Source organism: Polypterus senegalus, chromosome 5 (assembly GCF_016835505.1).
Source record: "Polypterus senegalus isolate Bchr_013 chromosome 5, ASM1683550v1, whole genome shotgun sequence".
Taxonomy (NCBI): domain Eukaryota; kingdom Metazoa; phylum Chordata; class Cladistia; order Polypteriformes; family Polypteridae; genus Polypterus; species Polypterus senegalus.
Genome location: NC_053158.1, coordinates 108,996,182 through 109,013,300, shown reverse-complemented (window position 1 = coordinate 109,013,300; position 17,119 = coordinate 108,996,182). Strand labels below are relative to the sequence as shown.

At 40.8% G+C, this 17,119-nt stretch overlaps 1 protein-coding gene across 2 annotated transcripts in view; it reads right to left on the bottom strand.

The window, feature by feature from the left end:
* si:ch73-173p19.1 overlaps positions 1–17,119 on the bottom strand; it is a 154,827-nt gene that overhangs the window by 131,773 nt on the left and 5,935 nt on the right. For both annotated transcript variants that reach the window (XM_039753220.1, XM_039753222.1), the window contains exon 2: positions 5,342–5,448. In XM_039753220.1, the coding sequence (XP_039609154.1) occupies positions 5,342–5,448 (107 nt within the window). The remainder of the gene's footprint in view (positions 1–5,341; positions 5,449–17,119) is intronic.

Sequence of the window (17,119 nt, the reverse complement as noted above, 5' to 3'; positions counted from 1 at the left end):
TGTGATTTTCACAGAGTCAATGGAGGCTCTAATTGGGGCTCTTGAGAGACTGGGCAAGGAGTCCGAGTGTCCTGGATAAAAACCTTTAATGATTTTCTGGGCACAGCCATCAGCAGTGTGTCTATCTGTGGAAAGACTGACCTTGTCGAGAGGTTTGCTTACCTCAGCAGCAACATTTGTGTCTCTGGTGACTGTTCCTGGAAGTTAGTAGATGGATTGGGAGAGCATGGGGGGGTGGGGGGGTCATCAAGTCGTTGGAAAGGGGTGTGTGATGCTCCCAATATCTTTGCAAAAGGACAAAGGTCCAAGTCTTTAGAGTCCTGGTGCTTCCTGTTTTTCTATATGGTTGCAAGATATGAATGCTGTCCAGTGACATGAGACTAAGACTGGACGCCTTCTGTACTGTGTCTCTTCACAGAATCCTTGGGTACCGTTGTTCTGACTTTTTGTGTCAAATGAACAGTTTCTCATAGACTCCCGACTGAGGCACATTGCCTGCATTGTGGGGGAGCATCAGTTATGGCACTAGAGCCATGTGGCGCGATTCCTCAAGGGTGATCCGGCGTACAGAATTCTCATTGTTGAGGACACAAGCAGTTGGACCAGGCCAAGGCGACATGTAGCACTGCCACATAAATTTATTTGCTGGATTATGTTTTGTCTGTATTATGTTATAACCAATGTGAATCTTGTCTCCGTCTGAGTGCATATAGAATATAGTGTAAGGCTTAAGATGGGCGAATTGAATATATGTCAACAGGGAGGAACTTTGTGAGTTATGGGTCTGTTGCCACAATTTGAGGGAGGGTGCCATGGAAACACACGCGGAAACTTTTTTTAAAGCCAGGAAAGAGACGGTTTCATGTGGAGTACTGAAGTCCTGTACATTTTGGTGGTGGCCACCTCAAAGAAATCCCAATAGACTGAATGAAGTGGACGGGACAGTTGAAAGGATCGAGATCTGAGTGTCTGAAGAATGGGAAACATTGTGGGATATTTTATCCTATAAATAGACAAAACTGAGTGTACATTGTGTGGTATTTTGGGTCCATGATTTTTATGTTACAGTACACCCCCAAAATTCGCGGGGGTTACATTCCTAGAGCACCCACGAATTGTGAAAAATCGCGACTTTTGGATGTGGTTAAAAAATGCCTTTTAAATGCCTATTTTTATAGTTTAAACCCTAAATACAGTATGCTCACAATGTACTTTAATTTCGTTGCAAACTCATCTTGATACATTATTACCTAAAAAATTACCATAATACATTACCTAAAAACAGAATGTAACGGTAAACCCATATACTGTACAGTACTGTCCTGCTATGTCTCCCGCGGTGCTAGAACGTAAAATACCAATGTTACCGCTATACAGTACGTACTGTAATTCATGCAAGCACGTTTCTTTGGTATGTGCCGCCATTTTCTTTGTTATAAGTATAGTAAATACATAATAATTCAATTTAATTAAAATACAGTAAAATGTACGAGTACTCACCAATGATGAATGATATTGATGATGAAGATGAAGTAGCTGTACAGTACGATGCAGAGGATTTAAAACTCCTCAGGTGGCGTGTCTTCTTCAGGCGCTTCAGGAGGAGTCGTATCTTTGGATGGGTCTTCTTCTGGTGGGGTTTCGTGCTGGCTTTTCTTTACAAGTTTCAGGAACATTGTGATGGGAAGTTCCTGTTGTCGTTTCTTCATGGTGGAGAGGAGCATTTTATATCTCTGAATGGCAGCATCGATGCCATTATTAACTGTAAGAGCTCGAACCATATAAGCATCCCATGCTTCAATCATCCCTTGTAACTCCTTCAATGTCCGAATAATCTGGCACAGACATTCCAATGTCAGGTCCCGCTCCTCTTGCACTGGATTTGTCTCTTCCTCCTCTTCGCTGGCAGACTTTGTTAACTCCAACAAATCCTAGTCCGTCAGGGGTTCAGAGTAGGCATTGATAAGGCTGCTCACCTCATCTTGAGTGATGTTGTCAAAACCTTCACCACCCAGTATTTTGGCCAGTTCCACAGCCTTGTCAACAGCGTTGTGCTGAATGCTTTCGGGTGATAAGCCCTTGTTGTCATGGACACACTCTGGCCACAGCTTCTTCCAGCAGGCGTTGAGGGTTTCCTTTTTCATCTCCTTAAGAGCAACTTGGATGACTGACAAGCACGTCGCGATGGTAAAATTATGCCAGTAACCCTTCAATGTAAAATTCTCATCCGTGTCCATTGCATCCACAAGGTATTGGAGAGAAATCCGGGTATAAAGAGCCTTGAAGGCATGGATTAAGCCTTGACCCGAGAGAGGTGGTATTGGCAGGGAAGAACTCAGTCTAAACTTCGTCATAATACAAATCCAAAGGGTGGCTGCCAGCATTATCCATGACAAACAACACCTTGAAGTCCATGCCTAAGTCGTGGAGGTATTCCTTGGCTTGAGTGATGAAGCACTGGTGAAACCAGTTTGAAGCAAGAATTTTGGTAATCCAGACTTTACGGCTGTGCATCCAGAAGACAGGCAGCAGATTTTTATTTATGTTTTTAAGGGCCCTAGGGTTCACCAATTTGTAGTTGAGGCCAGGTTTCATCATGTAACCAGCAGCACTGCCACACATAATAAATGTCACTCTGTCCTTCTGTGCCTTAAACCCTGGAGCTCTGGCTTTGTCCTTCATGATGTAAGTTCTGGACGGCATCTTCTTCCAGAACAAGCCAGTCTCATCCATGTTAAAAACTTGTTCAGGCTTGTATCCCTTCTTCTCTATGATGTGACTAAATGTCTCGGGGTACTTCTCCGCGGCTTCTTTGTCAGCAGACACTGCCTCTCCATGTAGAGAGATGCTTTTAATATTAAATCGCTTCTGAAAATGATCAAACCATCCCTTACTGGCTTGAAAATCTTCAGGCTCCGGTGTTGTTGATGGTCCTGGTTGGTACCTTCTACATTGTCGTAGCGAACTGCTGGTACAATTTCCGTGCTTTCTCATGGATGATGATACCGTCCAAGGGGATATTTTTCTTCCAGCAGTCGGTGATCCACAATGCCAAGGCAGATTCCATCCTGACAATATTTTTATTCCTTACGGTTGTAACCTTTTTGGCACTATAAATGAAACTTACCTATACGGTACTCCTGATCGCTGACTCTTTCTTCTTTATGTAGTGTACAGTGATCTCTCGCTATATCGCGCTTCGACTTTCGCAGCTTCACTCCATCTCGGATTTTATATGTAATCATATCTAAATATATATCACAGATTTTTCGCTGGTTCACAGATTTCTGCGGACAATGGGTCTTTAAATTTATGGTACATGCTTCCTCAGTTGGTTCGCTCAGTTGATTTCATACAAGGGACGCTATTGGCGGATGGCTGAGAAGCTACCCAATAAGAGCACGTATTATGTATTAAATAAAACTCCTTAATGATATACGATATGCTTCCCGTGTGGTGCTTCGCATACTTAAAAGCCCAAACGGCACCTATTGATTTTTGATTGTTTGCTTTTCTCTCTCTCTCTGACTTTCTCTGCTCCTGACAGACGAGGTGTGAACAGAGGGGCTGTTCACACACTGGCCTAGAGGATACAGACGCTCCTCTAAAAAATGCTGAAAGACTACCTTCACATTGCTCCCTTCCTTACAGCTGCTTTGTCAAGCAGTGCTTACTATACCTAAAAGCACCTATTGATTTTTGTTTGCTTTTCTCTCTCTGTCAATATCTCGATCTCTCTCTCTCTCTCTCTGACATTTTCTGCTTCTGACACGCACTCCTTTGAAGAGGAAGGTATGTTTGCATTCTTTTAATAGTCAGACGAACTGTCTTCTCTGTCTTGTCATGGAGCACACTTTAAACTTTTGAAAAAGAGACAAATGTTTTTTTTCAGTGTTATAAAGTCCCTGTCTCTACAACCTCCTGTGTTTCTGTGCAAATCTGTGACCCAAGCATGACAATATAAAAATAACAATATTAAACGTATGGTTTTTGCTTCACGGATTTTCACCTTTCGCAAGGAATTCCAGAAAGCAACCCCCGCGATCGAGGAGGGATCACTGTACAGTGCTTTCATTAATGCCATAGTGGCATGCTACTGCAGCATAACTGTTTAGTTCCCAGAGCAAATCCAGTAGTTCAACCTTCTCCTGGAGTGTTTTAAACTGCTTCTGGCACTTAGGCTCAGAGCCAGAAGCCTTAAAAGGCACAGGGCGTTTTGGTGGCATCGTGTGCGTTTAAGAATAACAAAATGAAAACAATAAATGGAAAACACGAGGACACTCAGCTGGAGACGCGTCACAGGGCAGCAATCAATCAGCAGCAAGAAGAAATGAATAACGCTCTCGGATTGGCTACTTTCACCGTCCCAAACCGCATTTCCCTCAGTGGTTGCTTCCTGTTCTCTCTACAACACCGTATTGCCACAAAAAAAAAAACATAAAAAATTGCAGAGGATATTTGTGCTTTCCGCTAACAATTAATAGTTAGGTCTTAAGGAAAAATCCACGAATGACTGAGTCCGCGAACCCTGAACCACAACTTCACAGGGGTCTACTGTATTTGTTTAATGTATGTGTTGGAAAAGGGGGTGGGAGGTTTCGGAATATATGGATTCTGTGATTCTCATACTTGCTACATTATCAAGTTATCACCAAATGCCATTCTAATGTAAAAGTTCACCCACTATTGTATCAAAAGTCTTTTTTTGCACAAACGTAACAGCAGCTAAGAACAATGCCTCCACAGCTTTCTTTTGACTTGTTAAAAATGTTAACATTAAAGCCTTCTGTCAGTTGTGATTACATTTTAAATGATAGAGGAAGTTATATGAGCAACCATGAAAGGAGTGGGGAGAGCTTTGAAAAGTTAGCCAGAATCGATAGATAGATACTTTATTAATCCCCAAGGGGAAATTCACATAACAGCAGCATATTGATAAAAACAATATTAAAGAGCAATAAAAGCACAGTGCAAGTTAAAAAATGCAAGGTGGAGAGTGTGAGGCAGGTATAACAGTATATAATCATAATTTGATCATATCTATGCTGGACTAGTATAGAATCACCACATACTGTATGTTAACTTTCATCTTTAGTATACAGGAAGAACACTGAAGTGCCTGCGAAAAAACATACACCAGATAAGGAGATCATGCAAACTTTAAACATACAGCAAACAAGCTGTGATATAAACCCTGTCTTCAGACTTTCAAAGAGCCAAATTAAAAGTTTAAATTACTGTTCAATGGGCCAAACCAAAAAAAAAAAGTTTTAATATTTCTTTACTGGCCACAGCAGCTACTATACATTGGTCACTTCAAGTTGACAAAACCATTTCTCACCAGTCAGTAGCTTCAGGTACAGTAAAGTGCCCAGCCTGTATGGCTTCCTGAATCTGCACATCTGTAAAGCCCATCTCAGCCAGGGTGTTGAAAAAACTGCTGATTGTCTGTAAATAAAAACAGAAAAGAAAATATTGTTTGTCAAACAGTAAAACTCATTTTTTTTTTTTTTAAAGTAAATGTAGTTGTACAAAGATTCATCATTTTTCATACAAATACCAAGGTCCACCATGCTTTCTTATGAGAAATATTTAAAGCAAGCAGCAATGTCACACCTGGACAAAGCATATCCAAAAAAAAGGTTTATAAGTTATGGTTATTAAAAAAAAAAAAAAGTTACCTAAACTCAATTATAAAAACAAATTTAGACTTAAACAGAAATAATATTTTACACCTATAAAGAAAACAGCATAGCAACCAACTTCACGTTTGCATCAAATCTCCTACAAAAAATATTATGTACATCTAAAAGTATTTTATCCGCTACCACTCACTGAGTAAGCAGATGCCAGCTTCACTTTTGTGATGGTGCATTATTAGTGTCTTTATGATGCTATTCACAAAGGGTAGGTACTGTTTTCCTTAACTACTGCTTTATAATTTAAATTTGTATCCCAGTACCATCTTTAAAATGAAACTCACTGACAATGAAAGAACAATTATATGTGTTCTTTAAACACTACTCTCTATGCCCTTTTGGTAGCTAGGTGTTATTTTGTAATAAGTGCACAGTTTCACTTCAGTGTTATATAAGTGATTGCACAGCTACATTTTACATACCCATTTGTCTCATCATTCAAGAACCCTAATCAGGAGGATTGCAGGAACTAGCTCTGGATACAGCCACGATTAACAGCAGTGCACACAACAAACAGACACCTACAGTCATTCAAAAACTGCCAATTTAGATTTAACTGTTAAATCACAGTGTCCAGATAAAAACCCATGCAGAATTTGTACACTCCTTAGAGATATTGCTAGGATGGAGACTCGACTACAATTCTCTGGATGTTAATGACAACAATCACTGCAACTAATTTTAATATCTAACATTTTGTTACTTATACAGTTACCATGGTAGCATTGTCCATAATGTGACAATTTCTCTGGCTTGATGCCTTTTTCTGTTTTTGGATGAAATTTTAGACATTTCATCAATTACGTAGGAATAATGGGCATGCTGTTTTTACCCAAGCTTTCACAGTGACGGAACATATTCTATGCTGAAATAGCAAACAGTGATGGAATGGTACATTATTCAATGAGACTATAGGCATTAAAGCACAACATAAGGGAGGGCTCAAGCAATGCTCAACGAAAGAGAGGGAAGCATGCATAGGCAGTGGAAGTGCACATCATGCCAGTGAAGACAGAAAGAAACCACCACTTTGGTTGACAGAATACACAATTATAGGCCATGAAAGGTCTACAGCCAAGGAAACACAGGAGAGTGGGGAGGCAGCTGGGAAACAGGACAAGCTTGATAGATAACATGTAATGTTGTGGAAGGCTCCAGGAAGGGTAAAAGATATCCTAGCTGGAAATAAACAGCACACAGACCCAGGCTTGGAGGAGGAAGAGCAGAATGGCACTTAAAGCAGGCAACTAGTGGCCATGATAGATTGGTCTAATTTGGTGTCCTGTTGCAAGAGTAAGATCACAAAAATATCCAGTGGTTGTTTTTTTAAAGCTGCATCATGCTCACAGATTCATTAAGTCTAGGGTCGGGGGGAATAGGCATTCAGCAAGTAGGAGAAAGCAAAGCCAGGTTACAAGAGGTAATGTCAGAAAAGGGGCTGCTTTTTCTACTGGAGCAGTGGACAGATGGTTTAAACCATACCACCAGGTAAACAGGGATAAAAACACGTGTAGTTAGGCTCAGACAAGCTTTGTAGTTTTGTTAATTTTATACAGTAAATTGTTTTTATAGCTTTACTCATTCTCATGCCTTGTGTCCCTTTTTTAGTGAATCAATTAAGTGTGTATACTTTGGCCTCCTTGGCACTTTTCTGGGTAGAAAGGTCAGTGCCACAGGATTCCCTCTTTGACACATAACATGAAATATGCATGATTTCTTACTCTTAGTTGTACACCAGTATAATTTATACCATATTCTACTGATATCTTTCAAGTTGCTTGGCACAACCAAAGTCTTTATACACTCAGCAACTGGTGCACGGTAGGCAAATCCTCTGTGACCAACTGATTTTTTCTTAACTGAAGGACTAACCAAAAGACCAGAATTAAGAGAGCGAAGAGGATGTACTGAAGTGTATATCATAAGATGCTCAGCTAAGTTCATTACGCTCTTCGTTGTACTGGTAACCAGTAAAGAGAAGTTAGAATAGGTGTTATGTGCTCAATTTTTTTAGTCTAGATTGTAGCTGCAGCATTCTGAATAGGCTGAAAACTTCTAGTAGCATAACTAGAAAGACCAGAGAAAAGGGCATCACAATAATCAAGTTTAGAAGAAACAAATTGCATGTATTAATGTTTCAGCATCACACAAACATAGACCAGATTCTTGCAATACTACTAAAATGAAAAAATGCTGTCTTGGTAATACCTTTGACATGAGACTTTAATGTGTTAAACAAGTATCGAAGATCACTCTAAGATTTTTGATGGTTGAACTTTCAGAAATAGAATAGCCATCAATATTAACACTCAAGCTCTTATACAATTGCCCATATTGGGATGGTCTAACAACCAACAACTCTGTTTAATCAGCTTTTAAGAGCAAAAAGTTCATACTCATTCATTTTTTAAGTTCTGGCAGACATACCTCTAAATTTAGAAGTTGGAAAAGGTCATTTGGCTTTACAGGTATATATAGCTATGTATCGTCATCATTAACAGTGAAAATTAACACCATATTTACAAATGATGTCACCATGTAAAAGCATACAGATAAACATAATCCCTGGAGTACATCCAATTTACATCAGAAAATTGTATTGTAACTTACACATTGAATTCTATTTGAAAAATAACACTGAAACCATGAAAGTACCGGACCCTGGATGCCAATATGCTTCTCCAAGCAGCTTAAAAGTATGCCATGGTCTATAGTGTCAAAAGCTGCAACACTGTCATGAAACTAGAATCAACAGTGATCAGTACATCATTAATTACTCTGGTCAAGCAGTTTCTGTTGAATGACGGGACTGAACACCACATTGAAATTTGTCAAAAAGGTTATTGTCAGACAAGTAAGCATTAAATTGATCAGCGACAGCCCTTTCATGTAATTTTAACATAAAAGAACAATTGGAAATTGGTTGATAATTATTCAGAATCTGTGGATACAAATTAGGTTTATGGTTAACTAAGTTAACTAGGGATCAGAGAACAGTGAGTCCACCAGACAAGATAAGCAGTGGAAAATAAACCATACCAACCTCCAGGTATTTGCATCAATAAAAAACAGCCAAGAGATCAACACAAACCCCTATTCAAGCAACAGTATGCAGTCAGCAATTGCATCAGTCAAAAACATTGAGTGATCTTTAACTTATATGGAAAACATTAATTACACTTCTTAATTTTATGAACAGACACTGCAATAACAGAATATATTGCTTTATGTTTAACTTTGGCTGTATAACAGAGATCAGTAATAGATAAGTGAGTCGGTTTATACGGGTATTTTGAATTTCACTTTCATAACAAGAAGCCAGTCTTCACAGTTTTACCACTTCATTCCACTCTTACTTAAAATTAAAGCTACAAAGACTATGATATGTTTAGGGCATCAAACAAAAGCTGCAGACCCAGGTATGCAACTGAGCTCTGTATTTCACTCTGAGCCATAAATAACCTATACATTTAATAAAGGACTAAAACTGTTTTTGTTCTGGGAAAACTAAAAGATTTCTGAATGAACAGATTGTCACGTTTTCTTTTTTCATTTTTTTCCCCTTCCAGTGTGCTTCAATTATAAGATTTAGATCTAAACAGCCAGAATGCCAATCTACAAAGAAGGGAAAGGAAAATTAATGCAACAATATTATCACAACTCTCATTAATTACAGACTTTTCTAACAATAAAGCTAATTGTTAGACAATTGAATATATTTAAATACATTTACTGGCTCATCCAAAAATGCCATCATATTCTCCTGTTGTTTTTTCCATGGATCAAGTAACCTGTGTTCAGATCCAGTGCCCATAGAAGTTGTCTGTGTCGAGATTTAAATCACATTTGTTTACTTCAACTGCCTAGTATCCATCCGGGACAATGGGTTATGATTTTGCTAACAGAAGAACAAATCTTGATCAACCTAGTTTAGTGTTATCTGAAAATGGAACAAGCTATGTTTTTAACATTTGTATAAGGATTATTTATAAAATAAAATGAGCGGCAGCCACAGTATTGACACCTGAGAGATTTAACTTTTAACAACATTTAATTAATAGATAGTTTTTCACGCTATAATCCATCTACTGCCTTCAGAGTTTCAATCAATTATGTGCCCAACTGCACACTATTACTTAAATTCCCATTTCTTGTACTTTGACCAATAGCCTCTCATTAAATATGATATCAAAAGCTCTTAAACACAGATATTGTTTAAATCCACATATTTAAATGCTTCTGCTACTTATACATAATCTTCTAACAGATTAGTAAAATATGATGACCTTGGTCTAAATCCATTTTGATTAATGCTGAACGATTATTTGCATTTTTGTTTCTGCTGTAAGTCATTTCTGTGGTAAACATATCAATGCATCAAATATATAGCTGCAATTAAAGCAGGCAACTACCTGAAGTACAAACTAAAAGGTTGGGAGCAGAAACTTTCCCACTGCCGACACTCACTGCAAACAACTGTTATATCCATAAGAGGTGCAACAGTGCCCATCGACTCATTTATTGGCAAAGCCAGTGACAGCATGGACATAGCCAAGACCAAAAATTCTGGCTTCAAAGCAGAAGACTTGGTCTCTAAACGAGCTAGCAAATCTGTCATATGGCAATACTTTGGCTTTAAAAAAAGGTCCCTTCTTTGACAGGAAACACAACAAGCCTGTTCCACCATATGAAACACAGTCATAAAGAGCAGTATGAAGAGTGCTGCTTACGAAAATGTGCAAGCAGCACTGCCAAACTGAAGACAAATTCTGAATGACTAAAGCAATCATCAATTTCCAAAAGTTTTGAATGCGTGTCACAATATCAAAAACAAATAACACAGGCCATTACTCAATTTAAAGAAAACAAAAAAACCTTGATAAAAAATCTCAGAATCCATTGCATCATCCTAAAGCCATATGAGCAGTATTGTCCCCAAAAACATAGGGAGATCTGATAATAACATAATTCAACTACAAGGCATGAGACTGCACAATCATAAACTGATCTGCTGGAAGGTGAATCATGCAATATATAAGCAAGAACAAAAATCTAATATACTATACTAAGGTGTAAAATTCAAAAGATCTGTCAAATACTGCACAGGAAGAAAAACTACAGCATGTGTTGTGATGTGCACGCAGCCTCGCAGAAGTACACGTCCTGATGCAACAGCGCCTTCACAGCCCCGTCACACAGTAGAGCATCCATCACCCAGAGAAAACTCATCGCTGTGACAATAAATTCGCTCACAGCTCTCCGTGCAGAATGCCCATCGACCAGGGGACCGATCATCGATACACGGGGATATTTTAATTCGGCCAATGACCTGGCACTATTTTCCCTTTGTCCCCTCTCCTCTAGGACGATCTGATTCCAATCGTGGGTCCACAGCCGTAGGACCAACCTGAGAAGGAGGATTATCAGTGCCTGTTCTAAAGGTGGGAGCCGAGGCATAATGACTAATGAAGTCACTGCTTGCTGTGTTTGTGTGTTAGATAGCGGGACCTCCCGCTTCCAAAAAAAGCTTTTTGCTAATAAAGCTAATTATTCTGAAGACTGAGACTAAGCCTTGATTTTTTGGGGTGTAAGACAGTGACTCATATGTTACATGGTACCAAGAGTAGGGTTCTTGTACCAATAAATCCCCAAGAAGAACAGTAACCCCAGGAGCAAAACGAGCCTCAGGCAACTGACCCTGCACCGACATGAACCCAGGATGTGCTGCCGAAAATGGCTCCCTCAGACGACCCAGAGTGCTTCCTATTCTGCTTTGAACACACGGCAACACTGATGCACTGGGACAGAGGAGCCTGGGCAGCTATTTTGGCCCCGTTCTTAACCTGAGAAGCCCTCCAGATTTAGCTGCAATAAATCTCCCTCTAGACAGACTCAATGATTACGACTGCAGCAGATCCTCCACCGCATAGCGGTGAGCACACTGGCCAAGGGACGCCAGCTTCGTACGTGGAGTATAGAGCCGGAGAGCCCTATATGAGCACACTTTTGAACGTATGGTGGAAAAGCTCACTATTGATGGCATTCTCTCAGGGATAAATGAAGATCTTTGTGATGAGATAATTCAGAATGACATCCATTTGCTGCTAGATCTATCACGCAGACTGGAAGGAGCCCAAGCCACTTAGAGGCAGAGAGGTCAGTGCAAGCCAGTCATCACAGCCATCGGATCCAGCTGTCTTCTGCATCTCAACCCCACCTCCCTTTGGGGCAACGTCCACCACCAATACTGACCACAGTTTCTTCGGGCATGGAACAGGCTCACAGAGTCGGTGAGGATACGGGTGGGTTCGGGTGATACCACGCCACCTCCAAGATTCCTCAGGGTGAAATGAACAGAGATGTTTTCACTGCCATTAACCAGGACATCTGGCTCAAGAATGCCACATCTTCCCAGCACGGTCCATGGATATCGGACTGGCCCAGGTATGCGGTTTGCAAGCTTCGCCAGAGTTATTGGCAGATGACAAGTTCAAGATTTCTATTAAGTTAGCCGGAGGTGAAGTCCCGGCATTGGTGGACTCGGGTAGCAAACTCTGTGTCATCCGTTGGGACTTACTTCAGCAGGTGGACCTGCTGATTCAGTGAACATCCACTGCATCCATGGGGACGTTAGAACATAGGAGACTATTCTCCTCCCGACTGTTTGGACTGCTATATTAGACACTGGCCTCTTTTAATACAAAACTGGAATTCCCTGTTCCCTCAGGTCTTGGAAACCTGCAAAACTGTCTCTCCTCCGTACTAAATAGGGAGGGTCTTGAAGCAGATGATGTCACTCAGGGTGTTGGACTTGAAATTGAACTTAAGTTAGCCAGTGAGGCCAGAGAAGGATCCTTGCAAGTAGATTCGAAAGAACTGCAGGACTGTATACCTACTACAGGTCCTAAAGAAGTTGCACCCATGGATAGGCAAAGTGCTGCATCAGTGTCAGGGGGAACAAAGTTTGTATACCTGCAGCGTGATGAAAACAGCTTAGACTTTGCATTCAAACAAGCACACAGCGAATGTGATATTACGAGTAAAGACCCAAATTTTAAAACACCTCACTTTTTGGTTAAGGATGGTTTCTAGTATCAAGTGATTTGAGATTACAGGGGGAATGGGTGGCTTGAACAGTTAGTGGTGCCCAGTGGGCACAAGGAAACAGTGCTGAAGATTGCTCAGTCATATTTTGGTGGGGCATCTCAGCACTGGAAAAACAAGAGAGCACATTTCAAAACGGTTTTTTTTGGCTGAATATGGGCCAAGATGTGGAACAATACTGTAAGGCCTGCCCCATCTATCAAATAGTTTCTGCCCACAAACCCACTAGGGCACCCCTGGTACTGATGCCTATTCTCAACGTCACTTTTAAAAGGGTGGGAATGGATACTGTTGGTTCGCTCCCCAAGAGTAAAAACGGCTTTCAGTATCTGCTCGTGTTAGTCAATTACGCCACAAGGTACCCAGAAGTAGCCGAGCTGCGACGTGCAGATGCTCAGAATGTTGCAAAAACACTCACAGAAATGTTTACGCATATTGGCATCCCTTGCGAGATGTTGTACTGATTAGGACACACCCTTTATGTCTCGCATCATGATGCAGCTATGTGAAATTTGTGTTTTGCAATTAAACAGCTACACTCAATGGTTTATCATCGAACAAACGAATGGCCTAACTGAACAGTTTAATAAGACTCTAAAGCACATAATTCAACAAGTCGCCCATGACAACCCGACCTTGTGGGACACTATAGTACCCTTTCTCCTGTTTGCTATTCATGAATCTCCACAGGCATCCACTGGGTTAACCCCTTTCAAATTCCTCTTTGGTTGGCAACCATGCGGTGTGTTAAGACATTTTTCAAGGAGAGTTGACAGGGACTTGTGTAACACCTCCAGTGGGTAGGTTTGTCAATTGAGTTGTGTCGCTGCAGGAACAGATTTCTAGATTATCCTCTATTACAGTGGAGCATCTACAGAGTGACGAGGAGGTGCAGAAATGTGAATATGACAGAACAAGTAAACTACGCAAGATCAAAAAAGGGAGATCAGGTGCTGGTGTTAATTCCATCGGACCCACATAAATTTCGTGCTGAATGGTTGGGTCCGGTAGTCATTGAAGAGCACATGTCCCCTGTGAATTATAAAGTCCAGATACCAGAGAGGTGGAAGCCCATACATCTTTTGCATATTAACTTGATGAAAGAGTGGCACGAACCACGCAAGGTGATGATCGCGTCCACAGCAATCCCTCAGGTGGAACTATGTATTGGTGAGGATTTAACTGACACTCAGAAAGCTGAACTACTAGCACTGATCGGGAGGAACTCGGATGTGTTGTTGGTCACACCTGACCGGACAGAAATGGTGGAACACATTAAATGTGGCCCCATATCATCTCATGGAGAAAATTAAACAGATAATTCATAATAAGATTGCCGAGATGCTCCGGCTAAGGAGTTATTTGTAAAAGCAAAAGTGAATGACAAAGTCCTGTCGTCCTTGTCTCCAAGTCGGATGGTTTGTTATTGATTTTAGGACGGCTAAATAAAGTTTCCAAGTCTGATGCCTACCCGATGCCCAGCGTGGACGACTTGTTGGAAAAACTTGGACAAGCCTCGTATACTTCTACTCTGGAGCTTATGAAGGGCTACTGGCAGGTGCTCCTGGAGCAATCCAGTTGCGAGAAAACCGCCTTCGCCACCCCAAAGGGGGTCCCGCTAACATTTCAGCGGATGATGGACCAGATTTCGCGTCCCTAGTCAGTGTATCTTGATGATGTGATCATTTTCAATAACATTTTGAAGTCTCACCTTGATCACTAATGTCAGAGGCTAATTATCTGGAATATCCCTTGCGGAATGGCTTGATTAGACCACAGATAGACAAGGTGGAGGTGGTGCTTGCGTTACCCTCGTCCTACCACACGTCACGTTCATGCTTTCCTCAGGCTCGCGGGCTACTACAGACAGCTCAATCAAAATTTTGCACATCGCTCTTTTCCCCTCACTGACCTAACAAAGGGCAGGAAAAATCACAATGTTGTTTGGGCAGATGTCTGTGAGAGTGCCTTCATGGACCTGAAGGCTGCTTTATCCTCATTTTCGGTTCTGCGCAATCCTGATTTTTAGAAGGATTTTGTTTTGCAAACTGATGCAAACGCTTTTAGTTCGGGGGTGGTGCTCTTGCAATGTTTCAAGGGGAAGGAACACCCAATCAAAGTTATCAGCAGTAAACTGTTATCCAGGGAATGTAATTACTTAACCATTGAGAAAGAGTGTTTAGCAATTAATGCACTCAATGGTTTCTTAGCTTGCAGCCTTTCAACTTTGATGTGTACCACCGGTCTGGCTCTGCGCAAGTGAATGCAGATGTCCTCTCATGCCTAGCCAAACCCGATCGGACAAACCGCTTCATTCACACTGATGTGTCCGAAGCTAGAGGAAGGAATATGATGTGTGCAAAGCCTTGCCACACTACACGTCCTGCTGCAACAGTGCCTTTGCAGCCCCTTTACATAGTAGAGCATCCATCAACCAGAGAAAACTCATCACCATGACAACAATTTTGCTTACAACTCTTCGCACAAAATGTCCGTTGGCCAGGGGACCAATCACCGACTAATTTTTTTTTTTTTTTGCCCAACATCTACAGGGCTCCGTACCAGATCAATTTCACTTAAACTGCATTTTATGGAGGAACCCAAACTACTCACCAACTGCAATATGAAGCCTATATCCAAAACAAGGAAGTTACTTCCAGTTGTTAACCCATAGTGCACAGACAATGTAAGTAGCCCCACAGTCTGTTGTCATGCAAACCATGCCATCTTCTCCCAGCAACCATAACGCCAGAGAACCTATCAGACCTTATGCAAAGATGTCGCCTGTGTGGTCTTCTGTGAAGCAGGATGATCGCAATCAGTACCTTTGCAGTTGCCAGGTTTTGTCAATGAAATGTATTGAGAATGCAAACGTTAGACTTGGATGTTCGGCTTGATCATAAATCTGTTGTGGCAAAATGTGAAACCATTAGTTTGTGTGTCAGAGTTTGGCAGTATGAATCACACAATTTAGGCAGAGCTGTTTGGCTGAAGTATTTTCTGCTAGGCAGTGTGTAACTTGGGTCTAAAGCAGGGGTCTTCAACTCCAGTCCTGGGGCTTCAATGTATAACGCCGTGCATAGAACTCACACTATAACATGGCGTAAGCACAGAACAATCCAGATGCAGGAATCTGTGCGCATGTAAACTTCCACATTCTTCCGATACATAAATCCTGATCAGCGTGAAAAGTAACGCACGTGCACACACCTGCTGTCCCGCCCCAACTCCGCCCAGAATTACACCTCTTTGAATATGTAAATCAATATAAATAGCCCTTAAGCTCAGCATTCTGTGAAAAGACAATGGCAAAACCACGAGGAAAAATAGAACAATTTCAGCGAATACCAAGTGGAGGCAAGGAAAAACGTACTATTTGTTGGTTTAAACAGTGGTATGAACAAGAAAAGGAAACTGATCGAGTGACATAGCGTGTCGGAGAAACTTGAAAGCTCAAGTTCACAAGGTCGCACAGTGCCCAAAATAAAAAAAGAAGTCGCATATCAAAGTCGTCATGAAAAGGCGAGCCGTAGCCCACCGTATGAGTGTCATATGAAAGCTTATTAGAATACAGAGAAAAAAAATGGCTCACTGGGGAAAAAGGACAAAATGTCAACTTTAATCTCGAAACTTCCACTTTAATCACGTAGTTTATTTTATCATTAAAGTAGAACATCATAAACTTAATCTTAAAATTAATTTACTAGTTTCTCAAATCCCATCGTAACTAAAGTAGTACGTTAAATGCTTTGCTTTGTATTTGATTTTCTATGTGCTCTTTGTGTGTGAATCACTACGTGCTTCTTAAACCGTCTTTCTCTTCCTCCGACAGGACACAGAATCCATTACATTTGTGACATTACAGCTCGCTGAATAACTAAAATACTGAGATGTATACGTAATATTTTCATGATGATAGGAGTTAAAGCATGTTGTTAAACATGGAAACACAGTGGCGCAGTGATTGTGCGGGACCTTCGATGAAATAATTTATTGCAGCAGTACTGTCTCTTTCAAACGTACTAACCTCCAATTCCTGTCCTTCCTTTTCTTTCTCCAATTACACAATCACCACACAATCAGCTCTGTAATAGACGTTAATCCATCTGTAAGCTTATAACGGCGATTCTTCAAAACTTTTAAGGAACACTGAAATATCTTTGTAGCACATGTTTAATTATTCTATCCTTTACGCCAGTCGCAGTGAAGCAAAAAGTGTGAGGCAGGAACAATCAGTGAACGGAGCACCAGATCCTTGCTAGTGTAGCGACACTGTGTCCTTTAATTATTAACAATATAGATTATTTAAATAAAGT